Genomic DNA, 15,000 nt, shown 5'->3' with positions numbered 1-15,000 from the left:
CTGTTGTTAGATCGATGATGGACTGATTCAGCGTTTTCGAATTAAAGACTCACTGACAGAGGAGGCTCGATTTACACACACTCAAATCACATTTATTCGGTTTTATTACTGACCTCGAAGTGCACAAATATATGACAATTTAAATACATGAAGGTATTCGTAATAACCAAATGTAAGGAATACATTTCGTTTCCGTCCGCGTAGTGATCGAAGATATTCAAAACCTGACTCACCCCCGTAAATCCTGTTGAAGACGGAAGTAAGAGTGTAAAACTACCGCGTCCCACATCAAATGCTAATCATCGAAGTGACTTGTGCCTTTGTTGCATCAATTCCATGTCCAACGCAAAAATAAACTAACAATTCATATCTGCTCGCCACGCTATCTCACAATGTGTTAAGGCCCGTGCAAACGCTCGCAACATTGTTGGCCAACAAGACGCAACATTGTTGGGCCCAACATGTTGCGAGCGTTTGCACACATGTTGTGTGTTGTTGCGTGTTGTTGCGAGTTGTTGGATGAAGTTTGAAACTGGTCAAACTTCATCCAACAAGTCGCAACAACACGCAACAACACACAACATGTGTGCAAACGCTCGCAACATGTTGGGCCCAACAATGTTGCGTCTTGTTGGGCAACAATGTTGCGAGCGTTTGCACGGGCCTTTATATGTCTGATCTTCTCGAATGGTTTGTTTACATGAATAGTCACGTGACACTACACGTGAGAAGGTTCCTGAACAGAGAGGGTTTTTAGTATTTGGATCCGCTTAGATTCAAAATTGACGGTGTCACAAAGCAAATGACGATGAAGAATGCATTCAATCAGTTTTAGCCATAACAAACCTTTAATGTCTACTCGCTTTAAAGTCTTACTTAAAGCCAAGCAAGATCGGAGCCTCGTATAATGTATGCTTTCTCATTACAACTTTGAACCTCGCCGAAGGAAACCATTACTTGAGTTGTTCGGAGCAATGGAACAGTCATCTCACCTCGGCAGTGTTCAAATTGGACTGCTTCATTGATCAGTTGCGCAGTTTGCTCGAGTATGAAATGACTTCTCCTTGCTGCTCCATTTCTTAGTTCCCTTGAGAACTTTTCAGCTTTCCGCTCCAGTTCTACATTTTTAATGCATACTACGCGTAAGGGAATTTTGTTATGAAAGTTAAAAGTTTTCCTACAAGATTCGATAATGCATGGATAACCACATTAAATCATCATATTTTGCAGAGTCATTTCTTGTTGTCGAGGACCTCGCGTCGATTAGCATCCATTTTGGTAAGTTGCTAACTGTTACTCGTTTCTTAATAACACAAACAAGTGTGTTACAGGAGATCAAAACTAGAACCATCAGATATGGAGTCTATATGTATCGATGTATAAAGGCTATAACAACTCAAGATTCATTGTCCCAGCATGCTACAGGTCTCCAACTATAAATAAGCCAAGTGATTTTCTTCCATCATTATATTCTGCAGCTGAATCGTTGTACAACATCAGAAATGAGCTGCTCATCATTGGCGATCTGAATTTTAACATGCTTGCTACTGGAAATTCTGCTCCAGATCCTCACTTAGCTGAGTTTTGTGACCGTTTTTGTATGACTAATACAATTACTGAACCCACTCGCGTTACTAACTGCTCCATGTCCTTGATTGACCTCATCCTTACTAGTAACCCGGAACGGTTTGCTTTAAGTGGAATAATGAAATTAGGCCTCAGTGACCATGACTTGATCTACACTATTCGCAAACAGAAAATTGCTCGATCTCCACCAAAACTCATTGAATACAGAAGTATGAAGGGTTTTGATAAAGATTGTTATGTAGCTGATCTTTGTAAAATCCCCTGGGATTCAGCCTACATATATGATGACATTGATGATATTTACGAGCACTGGCATCAACTATTTATCAATGTTGTTGATCAGCACTTGCCATTCGAAAGGAAGTACATCAGAGGTGATCAGCTGCCCTGGATTACTCCCAAGATTTCCTCTGCAATTTCCAGGCGTAACATCCTTTTCAAGAAATTTAAAAGAAATACATCTGATGATAATTGGGAACAATACAAGAGGCAGAGAAACCTTGTCACCACCTTAAAACGTAATTCTATGAAGTCCTACTTCATTCAGGCTTCTGCTGAATGTGCCCATCCTTGTGAATTTTGGAAAAAATTCAAGCTTTTATTACCTTGCAAAAGTACTCAACAACAACAAAATAATACAACTTTTGGAGGAAGGACGGTTGATTACTGACAACGTGGAAATAGCTAATATTTTCAACAAACACTTTATACATGGTGTTGCTGCTCATATTCCTATTTTGTTGGAGTGTGCTTTTGCTAATCACCTCAGTGTCAATAACATAAGTCATAGATGTAACCATCTGCAATTCTCCTCTGGGCTACATCAAGAAACTGATAGATTCTCTGAATCCTAAGAAGGCCACTGGCCCAGATAAAATATCACCAAGGGTTCTTACTGTTTCCTCTGCGGCATTGGCAGCAACTAACCTCATAAATCACTGCATAACCATTCATGCTTGGCCAAGTTTGTGGAAACGCAGCAATGTGAGTCCCCTTTATAAGAAGGATAGTCCTACTGATAAGATAAACTATCGTCCGGTGTCTGTGTTAACATGCTTCTCTAAAATCTTTGAAAGAGTTTTGCATGACCAAATGTACGACTTTGCAAAGTTAATAGGGACCTTAAGAGTTGAGGACGTCATCTGTCTAGGACGCCACCGGAAGTTCGTTTTCGCCTGATAATGTCACTGCGCATGTCTGTGTGTGAATGGGACGGCGTTTCACATTTAGTGAGTACGCCATTTTTTTCATTTCGCGTCCTACGTAAAACGTGAGTATGTTTTTGTTTTTGGAGCTCAAATTATTCATTTCTTTCGCCGTTTTCGCTGTGCTTTTGGATGTTCTATTGTTAACAGTGCTTGTTAATTTATAGATAGACGATGGATTCCAGTTCCGAGTAAGTAGACTCCACATACTTTCCCTATTAACGGGATGGAAAAATTTATCATGTTGAGCATCAATTTATCATGTCATGTGAGAGATCGACTGATGTAAGAAGAGTGTAGTTTTTATCAGTAGTGAAACTCTCACAACGAGCCTAATCAAATGTTTTCGAGCGCTGCAATTTTTCCTTTGAAGTCTCGATATATTTTCCTCCTGATTGCCATGTTTTGATTAAATTCATGACTTTGTAATTTACTGGTTGCTCTTACACCGTTTCCGCGGCTTGAGAATAGATATATCGGAGATGCTTGTTTTCTGGATAAGTACTGTAATATATTTATTTCTCTCGTAATTAAGGCTCTCATATTTATTATCCATGCAAGTTTCATTCCACTACAATGCAAAGAATACTCGCCGCTATTTATAAAGCCTCCATGACATTAATTTTTTCTCTCTATCAAAGACCAGTTAAGTTCAGGATTTTACATATATGTCTTTCTTTGGGACAATTTGAACAAAATGATACCTACTTTTGAAACTTGTTACAATTGAAATGGTGTTTGATTTGTCGTGAAGTGGTTGTTGAATTTTAATTTGCTTGGGTTATATTAGAGCATATCAAACATAAAAATCTCAGCAACTAATGCTGTTCAATTCAGTTGCATTAACTCTGAAGATATATAGCTTGAAATGTAGGCTATTGTAGTGATATTAATTTGCTTTTCTTTTGATAGAGTGCCAGCTTTTCCAGGGGTCCAGATGTGGACCAAAGAGCATGACATTCTGCTGTGCAGGGAAGTTCTCTCAGTGAATCCATTTTCTGCAAAAAGAAATTCGAATGAATGAGGAAAACTGTGGGAGGAAATTAGCACCAACCTGAATAGCACAAGTGGTGTGCGTTTTTTTGTAACAAAAAGATCAGTTCGGGATCACCTCAACATATTAATTAAGAGGTACAGGAAGAAGATGAATGCTGAAGAAAGGTCAACTGGAGTGTCACCTGAACCTACAGAATTGGACCAAGCACTGGCTGATATTATTGAAATGGAGGAAGTCGCTTCCACCTCCCAGGAGATTGATGAAGCAGTGATTAAAGAGAAAGAGGACACTGATAAACAGAAAGCTGAAAGTATAAGAAAAAAGGCAATGGAGAAGTTAGGAGAAACCCAGAAGAGAGCAGTCGAGGAAGGAGAACAGGAAAACCATATGAAGAAAAAGAGAAGGAGTGGCAATGAAACAATCTCATTTCTGCGTGAGAAAGCTGAAAGCGAGAAGGCATTGAGAGAAGAAGAGTTAGCAATACGACGAAAGCAGCAAGAATTGGAGGAGAAGAAGCTGGCTTCTTATCTTGATCAACAGAAATCTATGATGGAGCTAATGCACCACCAGCAGCAGCAACAATCTCAGATCCTCATGGCTGTTGTTGACAAACTTATGAACCAAAAAAGTTAGATCCCTGCACTCAGGAGTACCACATTATACCATAATCTTATTTGTTACAGCTTTTTTTATGTATTAATTCATTGTATTGTTAAGAAAAACTCCTTTTAATGGAGGTTTATCAAACTTGAACAACCATTTCGTTCTTTATTCAATCTTGTTGTGCCATAAGTTTACATACTGAAGTTGTGTTGATTAAATAAAGTTTTGTCATATTACATCAATAATTAAATCAAGCAAAGTATTCTTGCAACATGGGTGGGTCCAAATCAAAATACTGGGAAGTGGTATTACCATAAAGGCAAGTAAGGGCATTCCTTAAAAGGGCACAAACAATGTACATTTTACCTATTTGGCTGAGCCCTATTTTTAAGTTTTTCTTAAAATCGAGAAAGCAAAAATAATTAATTATGTCCCCAAACAGCCATTCCACTGAGCTTCTCACTGGGCTCATGGAACTGTTAAACTGCTGCATTGGGGGAGTCAGGATGCCATTCCGAAATGGAGCTTGGAGGTGTACGCGAAGAGGATAGGCTGGGTCCCCATATATACACAAAGGCTGCCCAGTTGGGGAGAGAGCAAATCTTTGGAGATCATGGTACAGTCCTGAGTCTCGTAGCATTCCCGCATCATGCTTTCTGCCCTCTGGAAATAGTAAAGGTTTGTAGAATTAGGGGGGTGAAAATTCTTAATAATTGTTGATAAAAGCTGCCATTCTTTTTATCTTTACTGTTGTACTGTTTGGCTACAAAAGATGACCCTATGTTATAGGGTTCCTGCCTGTTTCATTGTGGTCCTCACATGTTTGCTATTTTACTGTTCACTGATTGTATATGACAACATATGAGAAGTATGTAAAAGAGGTACTGTGACCCAGGTCTCCAGTAGGTTTTCTTGTGTTCAAATTCCTGCAGTGTTATAACAGTAGAGCCCACTGCTAAAGCTTCTGATTGTTTATAAATATAAATAAAATTGAACGATACAGCTATAATTAAACACACTTACCAACAGGACGGTAAAGATTGGCAATTAGTCCATTTGGAATGGCGATTGATTGAAATTTCAGGGCATGCACCCTCTTGTGCCCATTGTAAACAATTCTTTGATTGGTGTTTGGGCGACAAATTGGACGAACTGTACCGTCCACAAAGCCGAAACAATTGTCGAGGGCCGCACCTTTATTTGAAACAGCTTCAGCATATGTCTGTAATGCATGGGGATTTAAAATAGTGTGATTCCACTCTGATATCCGACGACCATGATGCTCAAATATAAAATCAATGACTGTATTACTTATCATGGAGATTTCAGGGACAGGTCTGCCGAAAGTGCTTATGAGGTCGCTGTAGCGGCAAGGGTATGCCAGCCTTTTGAGAACGATGCATAATCCTTCAGTACTGTCACAGATTGTTCCTTGTTTACACTTTATTTCGTCAGGCAAGCCAAGAACATCAACCAAGAGAGGAATGTCGTATTTTTCGAAACGTAAATCTGTCTTGCACTCGGTCTCACTTTTACCTTGCAACGTAAATCTTTCATAATTCCAAAAAGGATACTCTGGATTTTTCGATTTGTTAGCATCATACAACATGAGAAACTCATCCTCATTGATTATTTCCTCGCAAAAACTTACAAGAAGTTCGTCACACGCTTTCCTGAAGGACGCCATTCTCGACCAAGGCGCTAGAAAAAGTTCCCGTCGTGTTTATCTTTTCTTAAGTCTAAAGTTCTTGCGCAAAGGACGGCGTTCTCGCCCCAGGCCTTTATATGCCGTGACGTCCTAGGAGAAGACGCCGTTCTCAAATCTTAAGGTCTCTAATACTAAGTGATAGTCTATCTGGCTTTTTGAAAGGTCACTCATGTGCAACTGCTCTCCTCAAAATGACTGATGATTTCAGGGCTTCTCTGGATAATAAGGATCATTGTATTGCCATTGCAGTGGACGTATCAAGGGCCTTTGACTCTATATCTCACAGCCTACTTATTTCCAAGTTGAAAGCTTATGGCTTTACCGAAAGCGCAGTGAATCTTATTCGCTCTTATCTGTGTGATAGATTACATAGAGTTAAGATCGGGAACCCCTACTCCGACTGGAAAACAATCCATCATGGTGTTCCCCAAGGATCAATATTAGGACCTCTTCTGTTCAACTTGTTCATTAATGATCTCACTTATTCTGTCAAGGATGCCAAACTAAGGCTCTATGCTGTTGATACGACACTGTATCTATCACACCCTAATCAAGATGTGTTAGAGTCAAGATCTCAGAGCAAGTTCAATGTGCTTCAGTCATGGTTCAAGTGTAATTACTTAAGTATAAACGAATCTAAAACTAAAGTGTTACCATTGGGTGACAATCCACCATGTTATGAATTGTTTGCTGACCATAATAAGCCACCCTTAGAAGTGGTACATGACATGAAACTACTAGGTCTAACCATTGACAGCTCCCTATCCTTTCAAGCCCACATTAAATCAGTATGTAATAAGGTTAATGTTAAAGTTAGTGCTCTTGGGAGAGTTCGTAAATTCATACCTTCAGACGTGATGGCTAATATTTACAAGGCCTTTATTTTACCACACTTCGAGTACTGTGCTCCAGTCTGGTCTTTCCAACAAACTGGAGCTTACTAATCAGTATGCCATTAGAACCCTTTTGAACATTGCTAAGTCAACCTCATGGTGACCTACTTAACTATGTTGGTCTAAAGACCCTAGAGCATCGTAGATATTCGCATGCTCTCTCCTTATTTTACAAATGCTTATATAATATGGGACCGAATAATATTAGGTAGATCTTAGTATTTCGTATTAATGAATATGACCTCAGAGGCTTTTGCAAACTAAATCAGCCTACCTATAATAGTAGATTCATGCATAGGTCATATCATTACATTATCTCAAGACTATTGAATAATCTATCTGACTATGTAAGAAGAGCCACATCTCTTAATACTTTCAAATCAATGCTGGATAAGGTCAACTTGTCTATCGGAGCAAAATATGCTTGTGCCTTTTGCACATAGTGTGATTCCCTGTAACTAGATTTACTTTTAGTGCTATTGATGGTCAGTTTCCTATTTATTTCTTATTCATTTATTATGGTTCTTATATCATTGTGTAATTCTTACTTATATATTGTATAGATTTAAATTTTTTAATTTATTATAATCATTACTATATAATTACTATAATATATTGTATATTTAAATTTTTAATTTATTATAATCATTACTCATCTCGATATGTACTGTATTTATGTTAATCTGGCACGTTCACGTTAAAACGAGACTTACTCATCCATGAAATGTGGATAAATAAAGTACTACTACTACTACTACTACTACTACTACTACTACTACTACTACTACTACTAATTTATGTGTGATAAACCAGTTCTGATGCCGGACTTTTGCGTTACTTTTTGTTGTTTTCTCTTTACCCAGTTTGGATCAAGTTACTGACTTTGTCAGAATTCCTGATATGTTTATTTTAGAAAGTGATCATGATCACCGTCACTCATGATCAGTTGCGAATGACGCACCCAAATGATCCACCAGTATTATTTATCCCTTAATTTTTTGTTCAGCCGGATTCATTCTTCCTGCTCACAAGGTTTTAAAGAGGAACATTGCAAGGTATTTAGTAATATTAGCTTGCTGGGTGTAATCAGATATTTGTCTGTCGTTGCAAGGTAATAAGTAACAATTAGCTTGAGGGGTCACGGTGCTAAATTATTTGTTTCTTGTGTGATAGAACTACAATGTATAGACTGCCCTCCATTTTTTTCTTGCACATCGAGAAAGTAAGTAAGTAAATGATATATCTTGAATTGTTCCTGAATAGAGAGGGTTTTTAGTTTTTGAATCCGCTTAGATTCAAAATCGAGGGTGTCACAAAGCAAATGACGATGAAGAATGCATTCAATCATTTTTAACCATAACAAACCTTTAATGTCTACTCGCTTTAAAGTCTTACTTAAAGCTAAGCAAGATCGGAGCCTCGTATAATGTATTCGTTCTCATTACAACTTTGAACCTCGCCGAAGGAAACCATTACTTGAGTTGTTCGGAGCAATGGAACAGTCATCTCACCTCGGCAGTGTTCAAATTGGACTGCTTCATTGATCAGTTGCGCAGTTTGCTCGAGTATGAAATGACTTCTCCTTGCTGCTCCATTTCTTAGTTCCCTTGAGAACTTTTCAGCTTTCCACTCCAGTTCTACATTTTTAATGCATACTAGGCATAACGGAATTTTGTTATGAAAGTTAAAAGTTTTCCTACAAGATTTGATAATGCATGGATAACCACATTAAATCATCAAATTTTACAGAGTCATTTCTTGTCGTCGAGGACCTCGCATTGATTAGCATCTGTTTGGTAAGTTGCTCACTGTTACTCATTTCTTAATAACCCGAACAAGTAATTTATTTGTGATAAACCAGTTCTGATGAATTTTGCGTCACTTTTTGTTGTTTTCTCCTTACCCAGTTTGGATTAAGTTAGTGACTATGTCAGAATTCCCTACATGTTTATTTTCTGAAGTGACCACCGTCACACTCATGATCAGTTGCAAATGATGCTGGAAATCAAGACACGAACGCGAGGGCTGTGTTTTCTCGATTATGGAATTACACATATTTAATACTCCATTTAGCATGCTATTTGCTGCTGGCATTTTGTCGACACGAAAGGACTGAAAGGAAAAGACCTTATGCGCTACAGTCAAACAAAAGTGTTTCTGAACAGTCATGGTTTAATGAAGTTGCATGCATGCCATTGTCAGGATCAACATGATCAACATGATAAAATCAAAAGGCGTTCTTACCGGCTGGACATACTTTATGATCTCTTAACCAGGCTACTGGAACAGTGACACTGCCCGCTACTGACTGAAGGATGCACTAAAGATAGTTCACAAAAGACAAAAGACAGTTGAGATCATAAAGAAAGTTACCAAAACCTGCAAAAAGACATTCAGATAAAAGCAAGGACATAGATGAAAAGATTACTTACCTAGAAATCAGCAGAGTTTGGATGTAGCAAAAATTGTCCAAAACCTGTAAAAATTCAGCTTCACACCCAAACTAGAGGCACAAAACAACGACCGCGACTATAACCGCCACTATTGAGATGGAATATCTGCGCGCAAATAAATAAAATGAGTCGTCTGTCTAAATCCCAACATTGACACCATAATAAAAGAAGGGATGTTTAAAAAAGAAATTGCGTTTCCTGACAGCGTTTTAATGGCTGACGTATTAACTTAACTTATACGCGCGCTCGACTTTGCACGAGCCTGCGGTGCACCTTAGTTACCACGTACAGCCAGCGCTATCTTTGAACTTTCCTGACTAGGTGTCATTTTACTGCTCCTGCCAAAATTAGCCAGAGCACAATTTGTGTGATAAACCAGTTCTGACGAATTTGATATGTTTATTTTATAAAGTGATCATGATCACCGTCACTCATGATCAGTTGCGAATGACGCACCCAAATGATCCACCAGTATTATTTATCCCTTAATTTTTTGTTCAGCCGGATTCATTATTCCTGCTCACAAGGTTTTAAAGAGGAACATTGCAAGGTATTTGGTAATGTTAGCTTGCTGGGTGTAATCAGATATTTGTCTGTCGTTGCAAGGTAATAAGTAACAATTAGCTTGAGGGGTCACGGTGCTAAATTATTTGTTTCTTGTGTGATAGAACTACAATGTATAGACTGCCCTCCATTTTTTTCTTGCACATCGAGAAAGTAAGTAAGTAAATGATATATCTTGAATTGTTCCTGAACAGAGAGGGTTTTTAGTTTTTGAATCCGCTTAGATTCAAAATCGAGGGTGTCACAAAGCAAATGACGATGAAGAATGCATTCAATCAGTTTTAGCCATAAAAAACTCTTTATGTCTACTCGCTTTAAAGTCTTAGTTAAAGCTAAGCAAGATCAGAGCCTCGTATAATGTATTCGTTCTCATTACAACTTTGAACCTCGCCGAACGAAACCATGTATTTTGTGAGTTGTTCCGAGCAATCATGAACAGTCATCTCACCTCGATCCGTTCTCTTGAGAACTTTTCAGCTTTCCGCTCCAGTTCCACTCTTTTTGCACACCAGGCATAAATGATTTGTGTAATGAAAGTTAAAAGGTTTCCTACAAGATTCCATAATGCATGGATAACCACATTAAATCATCATATTTTGCAGAGTCATTTCTTGTTGTCGAGGACCTCGCGTTGATAAGCAGCCATTTTGGTTTCTTAATAACACAAACAAGTAATTTATGTGTGATAAACCAGTTCCGATGTCGGACTTTTGCGTTACTTTTTGTTGTTTTCTCTTTACCCAGTTTGGATCAAGTTAGTGACTATGCCATAATTCCCTACATGTTTATTTTCTGAAGTGACCACTGTCACTCATAATCAGTTGCAAATGAAGCATCTAAATGATCCACCAGTATTATTTATCCCTTAACTTTGTTTCAGCCGGATTCAGTATTCCTGCTCAGAAGGTTTTGAAGAGGAACATTGCAAGGTATTTAGTAATATTAGCTTGCCGGCTGTAATAAGTTATTTGTCTGCCGTTGCAAGGTAATAAGTAACATTCACAGGAAAAAATAACAGATTCCCATTTTTGGCTATTTTAGGGTATTTAAAGAATACCAACAAAAATCCCAAATTTGGAAGAGTGAGACAAGTCCCAATCAGGGAACTTGGTTGGGAATTCCCTGGTTGGGACTTGTCTCACTTTGCCAAATTTGGGATTTTTATTGGTATTCTTCAAAATGCCCCAGAATATCCAAAAATGGGAATCTGTTATTTTTTCCTGTGATTAGCTCGAGCCTATGTCTTTCTTAAAGTCCTCGCCGGGCGTAATATTCGCCCTTACGTTGTATCTCAAAGTCTTGGGGCATGTGCCTTTCTCAAGATGACTTTGCAGATTAGCGATGCTCTGGTTAGAACTGTTTATCTTTTCTTGGATGGAGAAGCTCTGCTCTTCATCTTGGCGGGCTTTCTTTGCATCGGAGCTGGTGGCCGTTTTGGCGGACTTTTCGCGCTCGTCTCGGGGACGTGATTGCTTTTGCTCGATATTGCTGGACGTACATCGACCAGTTCTTCGGCCTCTCGTGTCTCGATCGGTCGTTTGTTGGTCTTCTTCGAACGCTCTTGGTTAACCTGAGCGCATGGAATCTCGTTCTCAAGCTCTTCGTCTTCACCGGGGTTTCTGCGCAAGAGTTAGTGGATTACATTTACCTGATTGGCAGTGAGTGCAGCTTTGGAGACGTTCCCGAAACACATCGAGGTCAATGAATCGAGTTCCACGGGGAATAGCTTCTTCTCTTTCGGTGGCAGCCTGTTATATAGCACAAAAAAATTGATGGTTCCGGTTGTTGCACCTCTGTGTAGTGAATATAAAATCCCAAAGCACCCATACCCGAGTACTCCTTGTTTCTCGTTTAGAGGGTGGTTCGTTTTCGTCAATACAGTTTCCAAACTTCAGTTTCCTTTTCGCAATGTAGTTTTGATATCCGCGTCTCACGTGCTCCAGATTTTTTGGAGTTCCCTTTTCTCCGGGTTTCGTGAAACGCCCATTTGCACTTCGCTTTACGTGGTTAGAGGGAGAATGACACTGACTGGTAAGTGATGACGGTGAATTACCTCCTTCTTTATCGTTCAAGTTAACCGCAGCCAAACTTACTGATCCAAACACTGAGTACACGTACGGAAACTTAATGTGATGTTTACGATAATTCGATCCACGCTTTCGATAATTCACACTTTCTGCCGAAAATACACTAGCAACACACAAAATTGCTGGAAGCTCGAAATGCAAGTGTTTTTGTTTGCATGGGATACAGAAAAGGGAAGCCATCTTTGTTTTTATTTTTTGCGTGGACTTCGCATGGATTTAAAATCTTGCGCCATAATAGTGCCCAGCTTGCGCGCGGTCTCAAAACTCTAGGGAGCCACCTTAAGCCAAGTTGAGTCTCCTTGCTTCACAAATTGAAAATGTGAATTCTACATGCATGTAAGTCGTTCCTCATTTTGAAGACAATAAGGCATCAAATCAAATGTTATTCCCTTCAAGTTAACGCTTACCTTTTTACTTGAGTTGTTGTAAGCATTTCCTTGCCTGGATCAGCATTTAAAGAGTAAAACTAACAAAAAAATCGTCACCACAAAAGCATGATCGTAGATGGAACGTTTGAATACAACCGCGCAAAACCTGTAAGAGCTGGACTGGTTACTGCTGACCAGGGCGGAAAGAGACCGCGCGGAGTTACCGGGCGGTGAAACGAGTGGGTCCGAGCAAAAAGGTGTGATGCAGTAGACTGGGGTGTACTATAAAGCCTTTTCAAAATGGCGACAAGTGTTGAGATCGGCGACTCACTCGAAGAATTGTTTTTACAGGACATTAAGTTAAGTTTTTATCTGAAAAGAGTTGAGTTTATAGAATAGAAACTTTAATAAACTGAAAATTTGTTTCATTTGAGAAATGTTAAAATTGTTAACAAGCTGTAGACTATTGCTAGTTTATTTCCAGTTTCCTGCAAGAAATGAAGACTGGAAGAAACTGTCATTTTCTGGCAGCACCTGATAGATGTACCAAATTTAAGCTATTTCCAGCTTTTGAAAGAACCCAAAACTTGCAAAAACTGGAAAACAATTTCTGGAATAAAAGCTGGAATTTGACTCTGGAATAAAGCTGTCACATTTTAGAAATTTCCAGAAATTTCCAGTACTTTACAGAAAGCTTGAAATTCATTTTGCAAGGGGTCAGTGCCAAATTTGTGCGAAATTCGACCGTCAAAAAGCATCTTGGTACATGGCTTTCTCAAACGAGACTATAATCACCGGAATAAGCAATGTTTCCGCTGCAATTAAATTCAATACAATTTTTGGGTAAATGAAACGGAGGATTTTTGAGGCCCAATTTCAACATGCTGTTTGTCAACAAAAGTCGACCTTTGACCACCAAAGCAGAGACGAGGTATATTGAAATCACACACGCTAATCTCGATTTATTCACTAAACAATTCGAGACTCTAGGTTTACTGACACAATACAACGTGAATTGACTGGAACTATTGTAGGTCAAGGGGAACGTGTCATTGAAATTTAACTGTCTTGGTTTTAGAGTGACATATCCGGTAATTAAAATAACTGACCTAACAATTTGCATACTAGCAAGATTCATTCCATTCCATATTTTTGCGCAAACAAGTTTCCTTAATTCACTTTGTGAACATACCTGCAAAACAAACAAATAAAGGTATCCCCCTTTATGTAAGCATACGCTTCTTGGATTTTCCTCGAAGCCCTCAAACAACCATTGAACCAGTCGAACGCTTCATGACTTTCGTGAGTTGTGTCGTGATTGTGTCGTCAGAGCTGTCACGCAAGAGATTAGGGCAAAGCACACAGACCATTATGACTGCATGCGGTTCTATTCTGAGTTTGTTGGAGGAATTTGTGGCCCAAGTTTTGACAATCCAGCAAACGTTCAATGCGTAATAATAGCAAAATGTGATAAGGACATCAAGGCACACATGAGAAGTTATAAAGTGTTGGATTCTTCTCTGGATACAGAGGCTGGGCTTTTGCTCGCACGTGCGGGTGAGCTTTAAATTAAATCACTTAAATTAAGATATTGAGCAGAAAATCCCTTTGCGAAATCTGCAGATACTACCTATTACAGACTTAATGTCAAAACCCGGCCACAAGAAATGGACCCTAAAAACACTGCTGCCACAGTGCCACCGCAGTCGTGTTGTTGGATATACCTCGTTCTTTAATCCATGAGATAAGCACCGCGGCACTGCGACACTAGCCACTCTACTAAGCTCAATTTAACCGTAAGTCGACTAAGGCACTGCAGCACCAGCCATTCTACTGAATTCACTTTATCTGACACAAACTGCGCGAAAACCACTTTCGTTCAGTTCGGCACTGCGGCTAGCGTCGCAAACGTAAATGCTCCTTTGTGGACGGGTATTCAGCAATCGCTCCAATTGCGAAAATGGAGTAAGCAAGATATGTAAGACCATGTAATCATGTATCATGCTTTTAAAAGGTGTTTTTGGGATAGATGATATAATTTTTGGGTACAACGATTTGCCCACGGCATCATGATCGATTTGGAATCCGATGGAGATGTAACAAGAAAAATTGCGCCTGCCCACATGAATGGGCATCACACATGGCAGTGAAAGGGGAGCGCAGATTAACCTTTGCTCAGTTTTAAAAACTTGACTTGCGCTTGACTTGCTGTTCTAGCGAAATTTCAACTATTTATAACCGTAGCACAGTGGCGAAGTTACCATGAAAACAAAATAGCCACTGAAAAACACGCTATATTTTATCTTTAAACACGAATATCTCAAAAACGAACTTGGTGACTCCCATTTTTTATTGCTGGAGAGTAATTGGCACGCTAAGACTAAACTCATTGCAAAGTTTAAAAAAATTCTTTGAAGCAGATTCATAGCCACCTTCACAATTGGGAAATTTTAACGTGGTTCTGAATCTGCTCCAGATTTTTTTTTAACTTTGCAAAGAGTCTCATCGTAGCCTGCTAATTGCTTTTCAGCAATA

At 39.1% G+C, this 15,000-nt stretch overlaps 2 protein-coding genes across 5 annotated transcripts in view; one reads left to right on the top strand and one right to left on the bottom strand.

The window, feature by feature from the left end:
• Positions 1-9,666, bottom strand: part of LOC137997893 (uncharacterized) — a 21,149-nt gene extending 11,483 nt beyond the window's left edge. The window contains exons 1-3 of one of the 4 annotated variants that reach the window (XR_011122626.1): positions 9,426-9,666; positions 9,238-9,313; positions 3,290-3,790 (exon numbers count right to left, since the gene is read on the bottom strand). Coding sequence is in view for 1 of the 4 variants with exons in the window: in XM_068844213.1 (XP_068700314.1) it covers positions 4,643-5,055; positions 5,416-6,079 (1,077 nt within the window). In the remaining 3 variants the exon portion in view is untranslated. Of the gene's footprint in view, positions 1-3,289; positions 3,791-4,561; positions 5,056-5,415; positions 6,080-9,237; positions 9,314-9,425 lie in introns of those variants that run through there. The other 3 variants (XR_011122627.1, XR_011122628.1, XM_068844213.1) reach the window with 3 other exon arrangements.
• Positions 1,004-15,000, top strand: part of LOC137997891 (tetratricopeptide repeat protein 28-like) — a 115,279-nt gene continuing 101,282 nt past the window's right edge. The window contains exons 1-6 of the mRNA XM_068844210.1: positions 1,004-1,142; positions 1,231-1,278; positions 8,000-8,048; positions 8,743-8,789; positions 9,948-9,996; positions 10,891-10,939. The gene's annotated coding sequence lies outside the window, so the exon portion shown is untranslated. The remainder of the gene's footprint in view (positions 1,143-1,230; positions 1,279-7,999; positions 8,049-8,742; positions 8,790-9,947; positions 9,997-10,890; positions 10,940-15,000) is intronic.

The sequence above is a fragment of the Montipora foliosa genome, chromosome 3 (assembly GCF_036669935.1).
Source record: "Montipora foliosa isolate CH-2021 chromosome 3, ASM3666993v2, whole genome shotgun sequence".
In the NCBI taxonomy this organism is placed as follows: Eukaryota; Metazoa; Cnidaria; class Anthozoa; order Scleractinia; family Acroporidae; genus Montipora; species Montipora foliosa.
This window is presented reverse-complemented; position numbering and strand designations above follow the sequence as displayed.